The 18,287-nt window shown below is 27.7% G+C and overlaps 1 protein-coding gene across 2 annotated transcripts in view; it reads left to right on the forward strand.

Moving 5' to 3' along the window:
• Positions 1 to 18,287, forward strand: part of LOC100208496 (DNA-directed RNA polymerase III subunit RPC2) — a 114,736-nt gene that overhangs the window by 39,129 nt on the left and 57,320 nt on the right. For both annotated transcript variants that reach the window (XR_010642780.1, XM_065814764.1), the window contains exon 19: positions 1,738 to 1,801. Coding sequence is in view for 1 of the 2 variants with exons in the window: in XM_065814764.1 (XP_065670836.1) it covers positions 1,738 to 1,801 (64 nt within the window). In the remaining variant the exon portion in view is untranslated. The remainder of the gene's footprint in view (positions 1 to 1,737; positions 1,802 to 18,287) is intronic.

The following is an 18,287-nucleotide window of genomic DNA, read 5'->3' on the forward strand; positions in this document are numbered from 1 at the left end:
TCTACTTTTATATTCACATCTCCCAGGTCTATGTAACTGGACGGCTCCGTTGGTCACTTTTTGCAATCATTGTATCGCATAAACAAACAAATTAATTAAAGTTTTTTTAAAAATTTTTCAAAAAACTTTAAAAATTTATTTAGTTTTTATATATTATAAATTTATTTAGTTTTTATATATTTAAATACAACTCAAAATGTGTAACAACAAAGTAATAAAAAAAGTTATTTTCCTATAAAAAAAAAATTATTAAAACTCTTAGATTTTATTTATTTGACTCCATTTTACTGATTAAGTTATAAATTAAAAGTGTCAAAAACATAACAAATATGTTAACATAACAAATATGTTAAATGTAACAAATATGTTAAACACAACAAATATGTTATACATACATTACAAGTGTTAAAAATAAAAAATATGTTAAATGTAAAAATTTTTTTTTTTTTTTTTAATATTTTTTCTCTTATCTTTGCTATTTTTATTAGCCAATTAATAACGAGTCCATATTATTCTAAATTTTTTTTTCCTATTTTAACTTTTTCTTCATTAACTTCAGCATTCTTTTAACAGGGATTATCTAAGTATATCCGAAATTCCGGATATTTCTTTTAACTTTTAGTTTTTCTGGATTTCCAAAAGGTTTGCCATAAATGTAAATTTAAATATATTTTTTGTAACATGTTTGTATTTTAACTTTTTCAATCATTACCCACACACAAAAAATAAAAGTTTCAAAACCCATACAAAAAAAAGAAAAGTTTCAAAAAATTTCAGAAACCCATAAGCCTTAAGTAAAATAAAGACAAATATAAAGGAAGTATATTTTGGATTTTTTATGGATTCTTTTTGCAAAATGTTTTGCCAATTTTTAAACATGGATAATTACTGTTATGAATGTTTATTTTTAATTTTTTAATTTGAATTTCTCTTTTGCAACATGTAAGTTAACAATAATATAGTAACATTTTTATCTAATAGTTAATATTTCATGTTTAATAAACCTAAAAAATTTAACTATTAGATTATAGAATTGGGTGACCATTTAAACAAGTTTTTTTTTAATGTCTGCTCTCACCCTCTAAATGTGCCCTATTATAATAAAATAATACTGGAATTAAAAATTTCTTGAAAAATATTTTTTTTTAGGTGTAGCTCAAAATCTTTAAACATCAGGCCGGTCCTTATAATTATCAAAACAAAAGTTCTTCAAAAGTATATCATGTTGGGTCTCAAAAGAAACAAAGTTATGTAAAATTTCAAAATTAATCATCATTTTATAAAAAAAATTGAGAAAAAAAATTATAATCAATTTTTTTTGCAAAAATGCATATTTTTAGTTTTTAGTTTAAAAATGTCATTTTCTAGGAAGTGAAATCTAAAATAATTTTTTTATAAATTGATGATTTTTTTAAAAGTTTTTATATAATTTCACTTCTTTTGAGACCCAACATGATATACTTTTGAAGAACTATTTTTTTGACAACTATTAGGACCCATCTGATGTTTAAGGGTCTTGAGCTGCCCCTAAAAATTTTTAATTCTAGTATTATTGTATAGAACATATTTAGAGGGTGAGAGCAGACATTTAAAAAAAAAAGTTGTTTTAAGGACCACTCTAATGTTTATTATTTATATTCATTTTTGGAAATAAATTTATCTTTAATCTTTTTTTTTGTTGTTGTTGCTAAATGCTAATTGCCCAAAAATGTTTTAGTGAATTTATTTGTTCTAAAGGATATTAATCTTTTATCTGGCGAAGAATTTAGCTCTCTATTGGTTCATTTGGTTTTTTTAGATGGTAATAATTTTTTTTAGTAATAAGACTTTTATAATGTATGTAGTTTTTTTTAAAAAGTTTACTAAACTTTTTTCATAATTTTAAATTTGAGTTGTAGTTGTGTGTGTGTATTCACACGTACACACACATACATATTGTATGTGTGTGTATGTGTGTATACACACACATACATAGTGTAAGCTAATTTATCATTTTTTTAAATGCAATTATGTTAAAAAAATTTATACATTAATTTTTTGAATTGAAATATGATTTTGAATCATAAATTGAATTGATTAGAAAATGTTCATAATGATACACTTGTGATTTTAATTGATTGAAAATGTGATTTTGAAACACATTTTGAGTTGAAAAGAAACCTTTTGAATCAGGTGCATTTCTAATTTAATTTAAGTTTTTGAATCAGGTGCATTTCTAATTTAATTTTACTCCTTTTTATTGTAATTATAAAACTATATTACATCAATGTTGTATGTTTATGTTAAATTATATTAACCATATTATAAGTGAGTGTAACAACTTTCAATACCTTTTGAAGGTTTCTTTAAAATAATCGCAAGGAATAAAATTTTCAAAAATTAGTTTTGTTAAAAAACAAATTTATATATATATATATATATATATATATATATATATATACATACATACAGTGTATCATTGATATGTATATATATATATATATATATATATACATACAGTGTATATATATATATATATATATATATATACATACATACATACAGTGTATCATTGATATGCATTTGCCTACCTAAATATACACAGTTTTTTAGCAAAAAAAATTAAAAAAAACCAAGAAGCCCTAACCCTATTCCTCATTCAATGTAGCAGCTACTCGAAAGTTCTATATCACTTGATGCATGTAATGAAGCATCCAGCATCTCCCTATTTCAGTATATATATATATATATATATATATATATATATATATATATATATATATATATATATATATATATATATATATATATATATATATATATATATATATATATATATATATATATACACATATATATATATACACATACATACATTTATACATATATATATTTATTCTAATTCACTCCCAACAAGGCTGCAAGCAACCACTATTAAGTTATGAGTTACTAGAAAAAATAAGAAAAAAATAGAGTTATAGAGCAAGGAAACAGTTGACAAAGACATGAAAATTTAAAGGTTGTATGAGTCAGAAAAACATTTTTTGGTGATACATTGGACCAAAAAGTACACAGGTTAATTTTGAAATTAGCTAATCCTGACTTGACATACTAATAACCAAAATTAATATTCGTCTGACCAGGTTATTTTGTTTCAGCAATGTTTCAAAACATGATGAAACCTTTTTTCATAAAACCTTTTACCCAGGAATATAAAAATTAGCAATTTTTATTTTGTTAAAAGCAGCGTTATGTACCAAATATTTTAGATCACCCTTCAGGTTATGGCGCATCTAAAATTAATGTTTCTAAATTTATTCTTAGTTTTAAGTGTTTGTTCATTGTTGTAAAGGCATTTCTAATTTACCAGAAATTTTTATTGCATCAGACAATAAACTTTTTCCAACCATAAACAAAATATTAATGTTAACAGCACTCATAGTTATATCATCAGCAATTTCAGAACACATAAAAATCTGCAGGTTCCAAAATTGTTTTTTTTTTATAGTAAGCGATTGCAATTGCTTCAAATAATATACTTTCATGATTGCTAAATGAATTTTTACAATTTATGATTGCTTAATTTGCCTCTTGAAATATATATATAACTTTATATATATATATATATATATATATATATATATATATATATATATATATATATATATATATATATATATATATATATATATATCAGGGTGCGACAAATCGACAAACATGCCAATGTTTGTTAAAAAAAAGACAAAAACGAACATCACATATACTTTTACTTAAGCAAGTGTTGGTGTTCGCTCAAAAAAATTTAAAAAGAACACAAAACTTCAGCCATTTTTTTTCCAGTTAACTGATAGTTTTTTATTTATAATAAAAAACGATTAGTTACTAAAATTTGAAACGCATTTTCAACGACTTTAAAAGAAACCAAGTTAAAACAGAATCACTTTTAATTATTTTATAAATTACTTTACTTTTACTCCACATCTTTTTTAATAAAATACAATATTTGTTAGTAGACTATGTGAGTTTTTATTTTTATTTAAAACATTGCTTTGTTTAAAAGCGTGCCTTTTTTTAAATTTTTTTATCGTTTAAGTGAAGTAATGTTCTTTTGTGTACTAAAAACACTTTTAAAAATTTTGAAAACAATTTTTAAATTTTACTGATATATATAATCTAAGAGAATATATAGAATTATTTTGTTTATTATAGTTTAATTTATTATTATAGTAATAATATCATATTTTTAATATTAAATACCTAATATTATAAATAAAATAATATAATAATTTCATTATAATAATATCAAGTATTTAGTAATAACTTAATATAATTTATTAAATATAACATAATATAACTTATTAAATACTAATTAATATATATACAAATTAATTAATATATAAATATATATATATATATATATATATATATATATATATATATATATATATATATATATATATATATATATATACACATATTCCTATAGTAAGAGTCTAAAATTTACCGTTTTTGTATAAAAAATCACAATAACTACTCTAAAACATCTAACTTGACAATATTAAGGTCAGCTTATAACAAAATGCATTATTTTAATTGAGGAAACTAATTAAATTTATTATTTTTTATAAAAAACCACAAAAGTGCGCATAAAAAGACCAGAACAGGGATGGCCAAATAGCAGCTTGCAAACTGCATGCGGCTCTTAAAATGTAATTGCGACTCTTTTCAAAAGTTTTATTGATTTACTGATACTAAAAACTTGAATTATACACAGGGTTGCCATCTGGTGTTTTTTAAAGCCAAATTTCTCAAATCTGGTTTGCTTTTTTATCATTTAGCTTGGCATTTTTTTTTTGGTTTATTTTAGAAAATCTGGTTTAAATCTGGTTTATTCTAGAAGTCTTTAATTTTTTTCTTTTTTTTTTCTGGTTTGTTCTTTAAAATTTGGTTTAATTTTAGTTTATTTATTAATAAATTAGTTTAATCAAGTTTTTATTTCATAAAAAAAGTTAATTTGAGGGAAAAAAAGATTTTCAATTTTTCATTTTATTGAAGAACAATCAAATTTAACATAAATAAAAGAAATGCGTGCATTAAAATCATAAAACATTCAAATTTTTAAGTTGTAATGACATTAAAATGTTGTTTTTATCCTTCAATTGCCAAAAAAAAAACTTGAAACTTCTTATATTTAAAATGACATTTTTTGAGAAAAATCTGCATGAATATTGTTTCCCAAGTGGAAAAGGCCTTTTCAAATCTACTGTTTCCTCATTATATGGATACAAAAAGTGAAGAAATTGAAAACCATTACAGAAATTGTTTTTACATCATTAAATAGAGTGAGTCTGAAAACTTTCAAGAAAAAATTTAAGAAATTTTTGCATAAAAAAGTATTTTTTCAAAATATAAATCATAAACAAGGCTTTAAAACAAAAAATTATGACTTTTTTTCGGTCTGGTTTATTTCTGGTTTGTTTTTGTTTTGTTTTTGGATTGTGCCCGAAAAAATACTTGGCAACCCTGGTTATACATAGCCAAAAGACATATTGTTTTAAAAATAGATATAACAAAAGGTGACAACAAAACTTTTCACAATAAAAGTAAGAAAAGAAAAATTGACAATGAAAACTGATTATATCATGGTGATTGGACAGAAAAATACGCAATTATTGAAAAATAAAATAAACCTATGTGTTTAATTTGCAATACTGAACTTGCTCATAATAAGACATGCAATGTTAAATGTCACTATGAAATAAAACATATGTATTTTTATGAGGAATACCAGTAAATTCATGTCATAGAAAAAATAAAATCGAGTTGCTTAAAACAATATTTAAAAATCAACAAATGAATATTTCATCTTCTAGCAAATAATCTAATATTACTTCAGAAGCAAATTTAATTATAGCTTGGAATATTGCAAGAAGTAAATATCCTTACACCGATGGGGAGTTTGTAAAACAAAATCTTGTAGATGTTATCTCAGTTTTAGATCCTAATAACAGCAAAGTTCAAAGATTAACTTCATATATTTCTGTTCCTCTACATACAACTGAAAGAAATATATCTGAGATTAGTGTCGAAGTTGAACAGCATTAGTTAAATGACTTAAAAAATTGTGAAGGGTTCAATTTGGCATTGGTTGAATCAACAGATATTCAAGATAAACCTCAAATGGCAATATTTGTTAGAAATGTAACATTAGATGTATTTGTGAAAAAAGAGTTGCTAGATTTAGTAGAGCTAAAAGACACAACTCGCGATTTAAAGGAAGCCCTTGACAGTGCTTTGGTGAAAGGCAATGTTCCTAAGAACAAGCTTGTTAGTGATGTTACAGATGGTGCAACAGCAATGATTGGAAACATGTTGGACTTATTGGTTTACTAAAGAGTAATCTAACGTATCCAAAGTTTATTCCAGTTCATTGTGTGGTTCATCTAGAACATTTAGCAGCAAAACATTTTAATTTTCCAATTACTTTTAAATAAGTGCTAGAGAGTGTAAATTATATTCGATCTAATGCAGAAAATCACAGACAGTTTAAAAATTTCATTAGTGAATTGGAACTTGCTGACAAACCAAGTGACTTGTCATTTTAATGTGCTGTATGATGGCTTTTAAGTAGTGGCGTTCTTTATAGGTTTGTAGAACTATTAGAACCAATTAAATCTTTTTTGCTTGAAAATCAAAAGACATTTGAAACCTTGGACGATGTGAATTTTTTGCAAGAACTTTAATTTTTAACTGATGTAATGCAACATTTACAAAATCTGAACTTGTCACTTCAGGGAAAAGAAAAAAATGTATCTGATCTTGCTCAGACTATTTTTAGTTTTCAAAAAAAATATTGTTCTATTTCAGAATATATTCTATTGCTTAGAATATCAACTACAAGCTTGAAACCATTTTAAAAAACTTACCAGTAGTGTTCAAAATCTTAGTGCCTAATAAATTTATAGTGATTTATGCAAGTTATTATGCAAGAAGAATATTCTAATGGTCTTTTACAAAATAATTGATGTTATAAAAAGAATTCTTTCTGTTATATCTAGTTTTTTGCTTATTGATGAAAATTTATTTTTTAATTGTAAAAAATAAAAGTAATTTGAGCTTAATTGAAAATCATTGAAAAATTTGTTTTATTTTGTAGTGATTTATTTTTTGCATTTTTAAGTAACATATGCTATTAAGTTTAATTCAAATAAATTAACATAACTTTTTTTTTTAAAGAAACCATTTTATCTTTAGATTTTTATATCTTGCTCCCAATTATTTTTAGAAAAAAAAGTTATGTATGTGCTAATTGCGTTAATTTAAAAAAATGATTTGGAAATGCTTTCTCAATTTTTTCTACATATGCTTTCCTAGTGTGAATAAAATGGAATCAGATTTTATGTAGCCAATTTTACATTTAAAGAATAGTTTTTGCATTCTTTATTTTAACAAAAACTAAATACTAAACATAAATTTTGTACATACTAAATTTATTTATAAAAGTACAATTTCTATTGAAAAATTCTAAAAATTCTCGCCAATTATTTTTTTTTTTAAGTTAGCATAGCAACATATTTATTGCGGCTCTTCGACACATGTCAGTAATTATATGCGGCTCTCGCGTCAAAAATTCTGGCCAACGCTGGACTAGAATGTTTTTGAAAACATTATGAATGTTTTTGAAAACATTCTGAATGTTTTTGAAAACATTCTGAATGTTTTTGAAAACATTCTGAATGTTTTTGAAAACATTCTGAATGTTTTTGAAAACATTCTGAATGTTTTTGAAAACATTCTGAATGTTTTTGAAAACATTCTGAATGTTTTTGAAAACATTCTGAATGTTTTTGAAAACATTCTGAATGTTTTTGAAAACATTCTGAATGTTTTTGAAAACATTCTGAATGTTTTTGAAAACATACTGAATGTTTTTGAAAACATACTGAATGTATTTGAAAGCATACTGAATGTTTTTAAAAACATACTGAATGTTTTTGAAAACATACTGAATGTTTTTGAAAACATACTGAATGTTTTTGAAAACATACTGAATGTTTTTGAAAACATACTGAATGTTTTTGAAAACATACTGAATGTTTTTGAACACATACTAAATGTTTTTGAAAACATACTGAATGTTTTTGAAAACATACTAAATTTTTTTTTAAGTAGAAACATCCTTATTGTAATAGTTTTTATTTTTTACTGTAAAACATGTGCGGAGTATTGCTACATCAAATATCTTAAAGGCTGCTGCTACCAAGGAGTGCTTCTACATTGACTATCTTATAGCCTGCTGCTACTAAAGAGTACTGGTACACCGACTATCTTATAGCCTACTACTACAAGAAAGTGCCTCTACATTAACTGAGGGTTTGGTAGGGGCAGGTATATATATATATATATACATATATATATATATATATATATAAATATATATATATATATATATATATATATATATATATATATATAGTATATATATATATATATATATATTTATGTATATATTATGTATATATATATTTTTATATATATGTATATATAAATATGTATATATATATATATATATGTGTATATATATATATATATGTGTATATATATATATTTATATATATATATATATATATATATATATATATATATATATATATATATATATGTATATATATATATATATTAGGGTGGGGCATAAAACACCAAAGTCAATAAAAAAAATACCATAATAATTTTTCTGGTTCCTTTTGATATGTGTATTAAAAAAATGTAATTTTTTTTTTTTTATGGGTACCCCTATGGTCGGTCCCAGCAGTCCGAAAATTAGAAAATTTATTATTTTTGTAAATAATAAGGGGGGCATGGTCACTTACAAATATTTTAAAGATATCTCAAGGGTTATTTTTGTAGCCTGATATATCTATTTTTAGATTATGTTTTGTTTTATTGCAAAAGATGATGGAAATGATCAGCCCTACCCATTTAAATACATGATGTTTATATTTGGGAGGTGGGGGGGGGCGTATATATTTTTTCCTACGTATTTTAAATAAAAAATATTTTTACATTTGCATTTATTTTTTAAAGAAAGATTATTTTCAAGTTTTCAACCAAGATTTTTTTTCTGTTGTCTGAAATTTTAGACGATGATCTGCAACAACTAATAAATTAGCTTGGCTATCTTTTCTGAAAGTTTAAATGAAGTCTAGACCAAGTTTAATAGCACGTTCTGCACTATCATTTACAACAAGAAGACCAGTGACGTAATTTTTAAATCTAATATAACCCAAAAATTTTTCCCAGTTTGATGAACTGATTTTAAGCCATTCTGTCTCATGTAATGTCATTTTTAATAAATCAAATAAAAACCAGCTTTCAGGACCAATAAAATCTTCAATATTTTTTTTTTTTTTTTTTCATTGTCAGTAAAAATTTTGGAATTTAGTTTCCCCATCTTATAACTGGTGGGCTTTGGTGTTTGAGCTAATTTAAGAGCTAATTTTTGTAGCTGATCTACAGATAAACATTTATCAGCAAGACACATAACCACAAATCTTTCATTTAAATACCAATTGTGCTTTTTAAGTGATTTCAGTACTGCTTCTGCTGGTTTAAAACTGAATTCAGAATATTGTATCATTTCATTAATAGCTTTTAGATTTAAAGAAGGTGCTATGGCAGGGATAGGAGCTTTAATAAACCATGGAGCATAAAATAGTGCTGTAAATGAAGCAATTTCATTAATAAACTTTCCCTCTTGCAATGATATTATGTTAGGACATAAGTTAATAAATTGTGGCTGAAGAAGATCATATCTTAAATAATAAACTCCCTGTGCCATAAACCTGGCATGAACTGCTAATTGTATAAAATACTGGTAGTCATGTCTTAGAAATATATCATTATCTAGGCAAATTTGAAGGAATGTTAATGATTCAGAAGCCTAAATTAAAAAAAACTTTATTATTAGAACTTATAATTAAACACATTAATCTAAATAAGACAAATAAACCAACCTGCTTTTCCACAAAAGATACAATTTTTTTTTCTGAGTCAAATCTCTTTAGGTTTATTTATTTATCTTATTATTACTATTATCTTATTATTTAGGTTTATTTATTTATCTTCTTTTCAAGAATCGATTTCCAATTACCCCTCAGCCTATCAAATAACTAAGTCTTTGGTCCACTTGTTTTACCACCAGTAAGAACATTTGAAAAGTCCTAATATATATTTATTTCAAATCATTTAAATAAATTTTATTAATAAAGCATTTAATTCATCAAGAAATATTCATAGTTAAATATATAAATAAATATAAAAATATTGTATGATTTTTTCAATATTTACCTTTATAGGTAATTCATAAACGTGATGACGACAAGCCATCCAAATTAAAGCTTTTACTCTCCACTGCTCAATTAGAGTACAGACTCCTTTTAACCAACCAGTATTTGTAACTGTGGTGTCAAAGGACAGACAATCAACATAGTCAAATAGCTCTCAGTCTTGTAAAGTTTTTTTGATTACTTTCCCAGGAGACTCAGCAGTGCCATCTTTCACAATTAAAATACCCAAAAGTTGGGATTCTAAGAGATCTGGTGAACTGATTAGTACAGCTACTCTTTCAACTTTTTCTTTACCAAGTTCTTTCATTTTAACATAATTTTTCAAAATTATGTTAAAATGAAAGTAAGACTCTTACCCTCAAAATGCACAGTAAGACTCTTACCCTTTGCCAATGTAATAAAGTTGTCATTAATATTACAGGCAGTTTTTCTTATACTTAATTTTTTCTACCTCAAAATACTTCGTTTAGAAATAGAAAAATCATCTGTCGTTCCAGAACTATTATTTATAAGAGAAGCAAGAGTTGCACTCAGTGCAGTCGAACTTATTCCATATCGTGATGCTGTTGGAGCTAAAGCTTTTCCTATATTTTTTGGAATAATAAGAGGAACAACATTAGATTTTCTAATTTTTCTAGATGGCTGTAGATACTCTTCATCTTGGTTATCATCTAAAGTATTCAAAATTTTTGTTGTGTTTTCATATTTCTCATTAACTAACTCTTTCTGTTTTCTTACGGACTCTTTTGTTCTTTGATTTTTTATTTTCACTTCTCTTTTTGTTTTGTCTTTTACAAACTTTTGTGAAATTTTATCGTTACCTAACATTTTCTGAACACGCGCTTCTTTCTGGTTGTTAAGAAAATCTGCATCTTCTGTTCTAGTTTTTATATCTTTAGTTTTATCTTTCATAATAATACCTTCACATATCTTTTGACTTACATCAAATACCTCCTCTAGCATTCTTGAAAACTGTTCTCTTTTTAAAACTAAATTTGTACTTAAACGGTTCCTGTGTTTGTTTAAATCTTTTCTCTTCTTTTCCAAGTCAACAATCTTGTCTCTAAAACAAATGTAGAAGAATGCATTAAAATTAATGTAATTTATTATAAATATATAAAATTGTATGACTTTATAATTGTTACTTATATAACATAAATTTGAAATTGGATTAAACTAAATATTAAAGTTATTTTAATTTTATAAAAACCTGATATGCTTGTCAGTATCAATAGAAGGAATTCCTGCTTTTTGCCATATTTTCTTCACCTCATAAACAACATTTTTGGAGACAACTGCCTATTTCAGCACATTGTGCAGTAAAGAAATCACCAAGAGGGCATGAAGCTATACTAACTGAGGAAATGTTTGGAAAATCAGCCCTTAGTATAAGATCTCTGTAATGGTAATACTGCAATGCAGTTTTTTTAGTTGGCTATTGTGTATTAGCTATTGTTCCAATTCTTTTTCCAACAAGACAAGTTTCACGATGAGATATTTTTCCAAAACTATTGCCTGTTGACATTATTTTTATTTACACTAAGATAAAAATTTTAAAAATTACTGATTTTTTTAACTTAACCCTCCCCCCCTACCTCCCAAATATAAACATCTTGTATTTAAATGGGTAGGGCTGACCATTTCCATCATTTTTTGCAATAAAACAAAACATAATCTAAAAAAAGATATATCAGGCTACAAAAATAACCCTTAAGATATCTTTAAATTATTTGTAAGTGACCCTGCCCCCCTTATTATTTACAAAAATAATAAATTTTCTAATTTTCGGACTGCTGGGACCAACCATAGGGGTACCCATAAAAAAAAAAAAATTACATTTTTTTAATACACATATCAAAAGGAACCAGAAAAACTATTATGGTATTTTTTTTATTGACTTTGGTGTTTTATGCCCCACCCTAATATATATATATATATATATATATATATATATATATATATATATATATATATATATATATTATATTAGAGTGATGACTTTTATACAACCTTGTTTCCCTGTATCATAATTTGATGACCTTCCTTTAAGATTAAATAAAATATTACATTCAAGGCGATTTGATAAAAAGACCTCACGCACGAAATGATTTTAAGAATTTTATTTATTAGCTTTTTGGCCAAATTTTTGAAGTCAATGCTGCATTGTCATCCTCCCAAGGACTGTCTGTACTCCGTGCTACTTTCGGAGCAATCAGGTAGCACTAAGCTGGTAAGTGTGGTCACAGTCACTTCCATTGCCCTCTTTCGCTTGGATGGGTGGATGGTATTGGTACTAGCAGGTTTGTCAGTCGAATAACCAATGTGATCTTTGCTCTCAACTTGCAGTTTGTAGAGGTTCTCATCCTCTTTGCACAACCATTCGCTTTTCGTCTTGGTCACGTCAAACAGTTCATTCAATGAATCAAAGTTTTGCTTTTTTCTGCAGCGCTCGTAGTCTTTCAGAAGTTTTTCTAGTTTTGCACTGGCTACTTTGCTAGTTTTGCAATGGCTTAATCAAATACATGCGGGAGGTTCAACATTTTGCTCCATAGGTCTTTAAGCTCTACAGCAGTTAAACCGATCCTCTCTCTCCGTTCTTCGGCAGTGTATTCAAGAAATTTGACGCATCCAACGACGTGGTTTTTCAGGGGCATGTGACTCTGTTCGCTTAAGGGTGTTTCATAAATAGCCACGTTGGCTCTTTTTGATGGTGCTTAAAACTGGACTAAGTTATTTTTTCTCTGTCAGAAGAGCTCTTCTTGAACAACATGTTGTCTTCAACTCAGAAACTGAAATAAGAAAGGCCTTATTGTCAATATTAATTGCATAACAAATTAAAGAAACTGTTATTAAGTTTTCAATTTAACTGTTATGCTAATATATTTTATTTCAAAAAAAGCAAAAAATGATTCTAGAAAATAAAAAAGGCAGACACAAATAAAATATTATATGCTTAATTATAATTTGAAAAAGAGTTAAATGTAACTTACCATATAATACAAGGAACTTTTTATACTTAAACTATAGAGAATGCGCAATATTTAAAATAAGGTAATAATAATGTTGGCACCAAACTAAAATAATTAAAACTCAACTACTCACTTTAAACACCTCGCTTATATACCAGTTTAAAGCAGACTGAAAAACAACTGAAGAAATTTTTAGAACTCTACAGAAGCTTCCCGAACAACTACGTCACCGTGACGTCACTGTCCTGGCTGACTGCGCTCAACGTTATTCGATGTTCTGGAAAATTCTATACATTTCTTATAAATATATATATATATATATATATATATATATATATATATATATATATATATATATATATATATATATATATATATATATATATATATATATATGTAAATTATGTTAGTGTATTTTACAAATAGTGCTCACTGTTCTTAAAGAACAGAGCAATAATAAATTAGTAAAAAACATTTATCTAACTTTTTTCTTCAACTTGAAGTTTCACTATTGCTGGATCATCAGGAAGAGTTCTCTTCAGGAAGAGGAACTCTTCCTGATGATTCAGCAACGGTGAAACTTCAAGTTGAAGAAAAAAGTTAGATAAGTGTTTTTTACTAATTTATATATATATATATATATATATATATATATATATATATATATATATATATATATATATATATATATATATATATATTTATTTGTGTTAGAGAAAATTTTTTTAAATATTTGTCAAAATTTAAATAATAAATATGTTTTACTCATCTTAGTTTGAATAGTTTTTCTTTTGTTACCTGGAACATTTACTCATTCTTCTTAAAAAAATTTTTTGGCTAAATATTTCTCTCTCTCTCTCTCTCTCTCTCTCTATATATATATATATATATATATATATATATATATACATATGCATATATATATATATATATATATATATACAGGCCTTGTTACAAGATTTCGCTGCGTAGCGAAAACGCGTAGCGCATTTCTAAGTAACTCAACTCAGCAAATATATTTTGCATCGTTAGAAGTTATATTGCGTCACTAGCGTCTTTTCAAGTACCGCATTGTAATTAAAGTTATTTTATTAACGCGTTAAAAATCATACAAACAGTTTTTTTTTTCTCACTATAACAAAAGTTACAAATAAAATCTAAGTTCTTATTAAAAAAATCATTTTTATTATTTTTTTCAAATATGAACTAAATTTTATTTTGAAAAAAATATTTTTTTCATGAAACGTAAAATATTTGTTTATTTTCTTATGATTTTATATTTGGTTTTTGGTTATTTTATTAACTGTTAATACATTTTTTCTTATTTAATTTGTGAACTCTTTTTAATAATGCTTTTAAACAATAAAGAGTTTTTTTTTTGTTATTTATCAGTTACCGATAACATATTCGTGATCATAATTTATTTTCATAAATTAAATGAACGTCATTAAAACTTTACGTTATTGAATTAACAATAAACAAAATATCATTTTTTTTTTTTTTTTTTTTAAACATCTTTGCTTCCAACAAGGCTGCAAGCAGCCACTAATTAAAGTTGGAAGTTACTGTAAGAGAAAAGATGAAGGTTGTAGAGCAAGATAACGATTGACAGACGATTTAAAAGATTGCAAACTATATGAATCAGGAAAGCAAGATGAAGGAAGCGAATTCCAAAGAACTGATGTTCGAGGAAAAAAACTAGACGAATAAGCGTTTTTGGAGCACTTAGGAACAGTCACAGAAAAAGGATGACACTTAATTGAATGACGAGTAACACGAGAATGAATTTTAGTAGATGGCACAAGAGACGCTAGCTCTTTAGAGCAGTGCCCATTATAGTATTTGTAGAAAAGAGAAAGAGAAGCAACATTACGACGATGTGATAATGGTTGAAGGTTGGCTGCAAGAGCAGGTCCAACTATGTTTACAATGCGTTTTTGCACCTTGTCTAAAAGAGAAAGGGCATCATTAGAAGATCCGCCCCAGATATGGCAACAGTATTCCATACAAGGCCGGATTTGAGATTTATAGAGATAGAGAATAGAATCCAGAGTAAGAAAGTGGCGAGCTCGATAAAGAGATGCAACTTTAGCAGATGCTAATTTTGCAACCGATTTGATATATGGTTTCCAAGAAAGATTGGAAGTAAGAGTTAATCCTAGAAGATGAAGAGTAGGTGACTCATCGAGTACATCACCGTTCATAAATATAGGAAGATCTAAATTATTGCGATAACGATTGGCTGAAAAAAATTGAGTTTTATCTGAATTAAAGTTCACCAGCCACTGTGAGCCCCATGCTGTAGCAGAAGTGAGATCCTTTTCAAGCTCAAATGCCCCCTCCAGGCAATCAGAGGGTGTTGGTTTCTTATCCCGACAAGAATAAATGGTAGTATCATCAGCAAACAATGCCACCTTAGATGTGAGAATATCTGGAAGATCGTTAATGTAAATTAAAAAGAGTATAGGGCCAAGGATAGAACCTTGAGGAACCCCTGAAGTTACATAATAAGAAGAAGAGTGTTGTCCATCGAGGACAACTTTTATGCTACGATTGGAAAGGAAGGATTCAATGATCTTAAAGATGTTGCCAGATACACCATAAGAAGAAAGCTTATGGAGAAGACCAGCATGCCAAACTTTATCAAACGCTTTTGAAATGTCAAGAGCGATGGCCTTAACCTCTCCACCTTCATCTAATGCACGATAAAACCTGTCAGTTATTACTGTTAGCAAATCAGCTGTAGAACGAGAAGATCGAAATCCATATTGATGGTCAGAAAGTAAGTTATTAGATTCAAGATGAGAAATTAAGTGTTTGTTAATTAAAGATTCAAAAACCTTGCTTATGATAGGAAGAAGACTTATGGGACGGTAGTTAGACGAATCAGAACGCTCCCCAGAATTTTTGAAGATAGGGATAATAGATGCGGCTTTCCAGCAGGCTGGAAAACAAGACTCTGATAAGCACTTGTTGAATAGTTTTGAGAGTATAGACGACAGCTCCGGAGAACACTTCTGCAAGACAATAACAGGTATGTTGTCTGGGCCACAAGCAGTAGAAGAGTCTAGGCAGGAGATCACTTTAGATACAGATGCTGGAGTGATATGAATGTCAAGCATCGGATCAACCTGTTTGTTGGCAATATCAGGTAGAACGCAATTAGTGGAATCAAGAGATGATATTGATGAAAAGTTTTTAGCAAACAGTTCGGCTTTGTCTTTAGGTGAGATGACAAAGTCTGAACCATACAAGAGAGGTGGAATTATAGATTTGCCCTTATTATTGATATTATTTAAGATTCTCCAGAAGTCACGAGAGCCTAATTTTTGAGATGAGATACGAGATTTCATGACCTGAGAATAGCGGGTTTTGGTGTTAGACAAAACCTTTTTACAGTTGTTTCTAGCAGTAATAAACAGACGTCTGTTTTCTGGAGAATTGTTTTGCTGATAAATATGGAAGTAATGGTTTCGATTCGCAATCGCAGCAGCACAGTGTGAGGAAAACCATGGAGGAGAGTGAGGCTTGACTTGGAATCGTCGAGAGGGAATAAAAGATTCCATGCCAGCCTGAATCCACGAAGTTATGTAAGAAGCACATTTGTCGACAGGAAGTTGAAAGATTTCTACCCAAGGGCCATCACGAAGAAAATCACGGAAAGAATCCCAGTCAGCTTTACTGTAGTTGTAAGAGGTTCGATAATAGGGGGATTCAGGTGATGAAGAAGAATGAGATATTAGTTTTAAAGAGATCAAACTGTGATCAGAAGCACCTAAGGGTGAATGTGGAGAAACTGAGCACTGACTAGGATCAGAAACAAGACATAAGTCAAGTATAGAAGGTAAATGATTAGGGTTGTCAGGAAAGCGAGTCGGAAAGTTGACTATTTGAGTTAAGGATTGAGAAAGGCAAAAGTTGTGGGCTTTAATGCCTGCAGAGTCACTGACACTAGAGCCAAGCCATTCAGAGTGGTGAGCATTAAAGTCACCGACAACAACTATATTAGCTGATGGATAAAGAGAGAGGGCTTGGTCAATATGATCAGAAATAACATCAAAAAGAGTGCAGTCTTGAGATGAAGGAGAGCGATATAGAACAAAGAGAAAGGCAATAGAGTGAAGTGGTGCTAAACGAAAGCACATGAAAGAATAGTCTGTGGATTCAAACCTAGTTTCACGACAAACAGGTGAATTCTTACGAATGTAAATGCCCAGGCCAAGCATGTGACTATTGGAGTCTTTACGAATCAGAGGAAGATAACCATCAACACTAAGATCACAAGATGAGACAGCTGAACTCAAATTAGTCTCACAAAGAGCAAGTAGGTCTGGTGAACTTTGCAAGAGATAAGACTCAACAGAAGAAAAGTTACTTCGAAGACCACGAATATTAGTGAATGATAGGTTTAGAGAACTTGGTGATGATGATGGTTTTTTGTGTTTTATAGTTTTTGGTACTTTATTCATTTTTAAATTAGTTTAAGAACTTGACTCAAAGCATAGATAGTACTCAGAACACCGTTTAATAGCCCAAGCAATTGCCTCATTACTACTAATAAACCCTAAGCCGTAACAAAGGGCTCCAAATGTGGCCTCCGCAATGCACACCAAAAGTACAAACAGGGACACCATCCATGCGCAACATGGCACTGTTAATACTTTGATATTTTTCAGCTGTTGATGGAATCAGCCTCTCTGAGAGCTACTACAGAGTTCGGGAAACCTGACTACCAGCCGGCCTCAGAACCATAAAACTATTTTTTAATAACAAAAAAAAATTATGAAACAAACTGTTTCTTTAACAAAAAAATCTATTATTTTACAATTGCGGTTAAATGCTTTTACTTACGACTTTATTTCTTCTGAATGAACGTCACGTTAACGGTAATCAAAAGATAATTTAAATATTGTAAAAGATATAAGTTTTTGCGTAGCGCTAAACTGCTGAACGCGTAGGCAAATCGCCTTTTCGCAAGCAAAATGCGAGCTGC

Source organism: Hydra vulgaris, chromosome 12, assembly GCF_038396675.1.
Source record: "Hydra vulgaris chromosome 12, alternate assembly HydraT2T_AEP".
NCBI classification, from domain to species: domain Eukaryota; kingdom Metazoa; phylum Cnidaria; class Hydrozoa; order Anthoathecata; family Hydridae; genus Hydra; species Hydra vulgaris.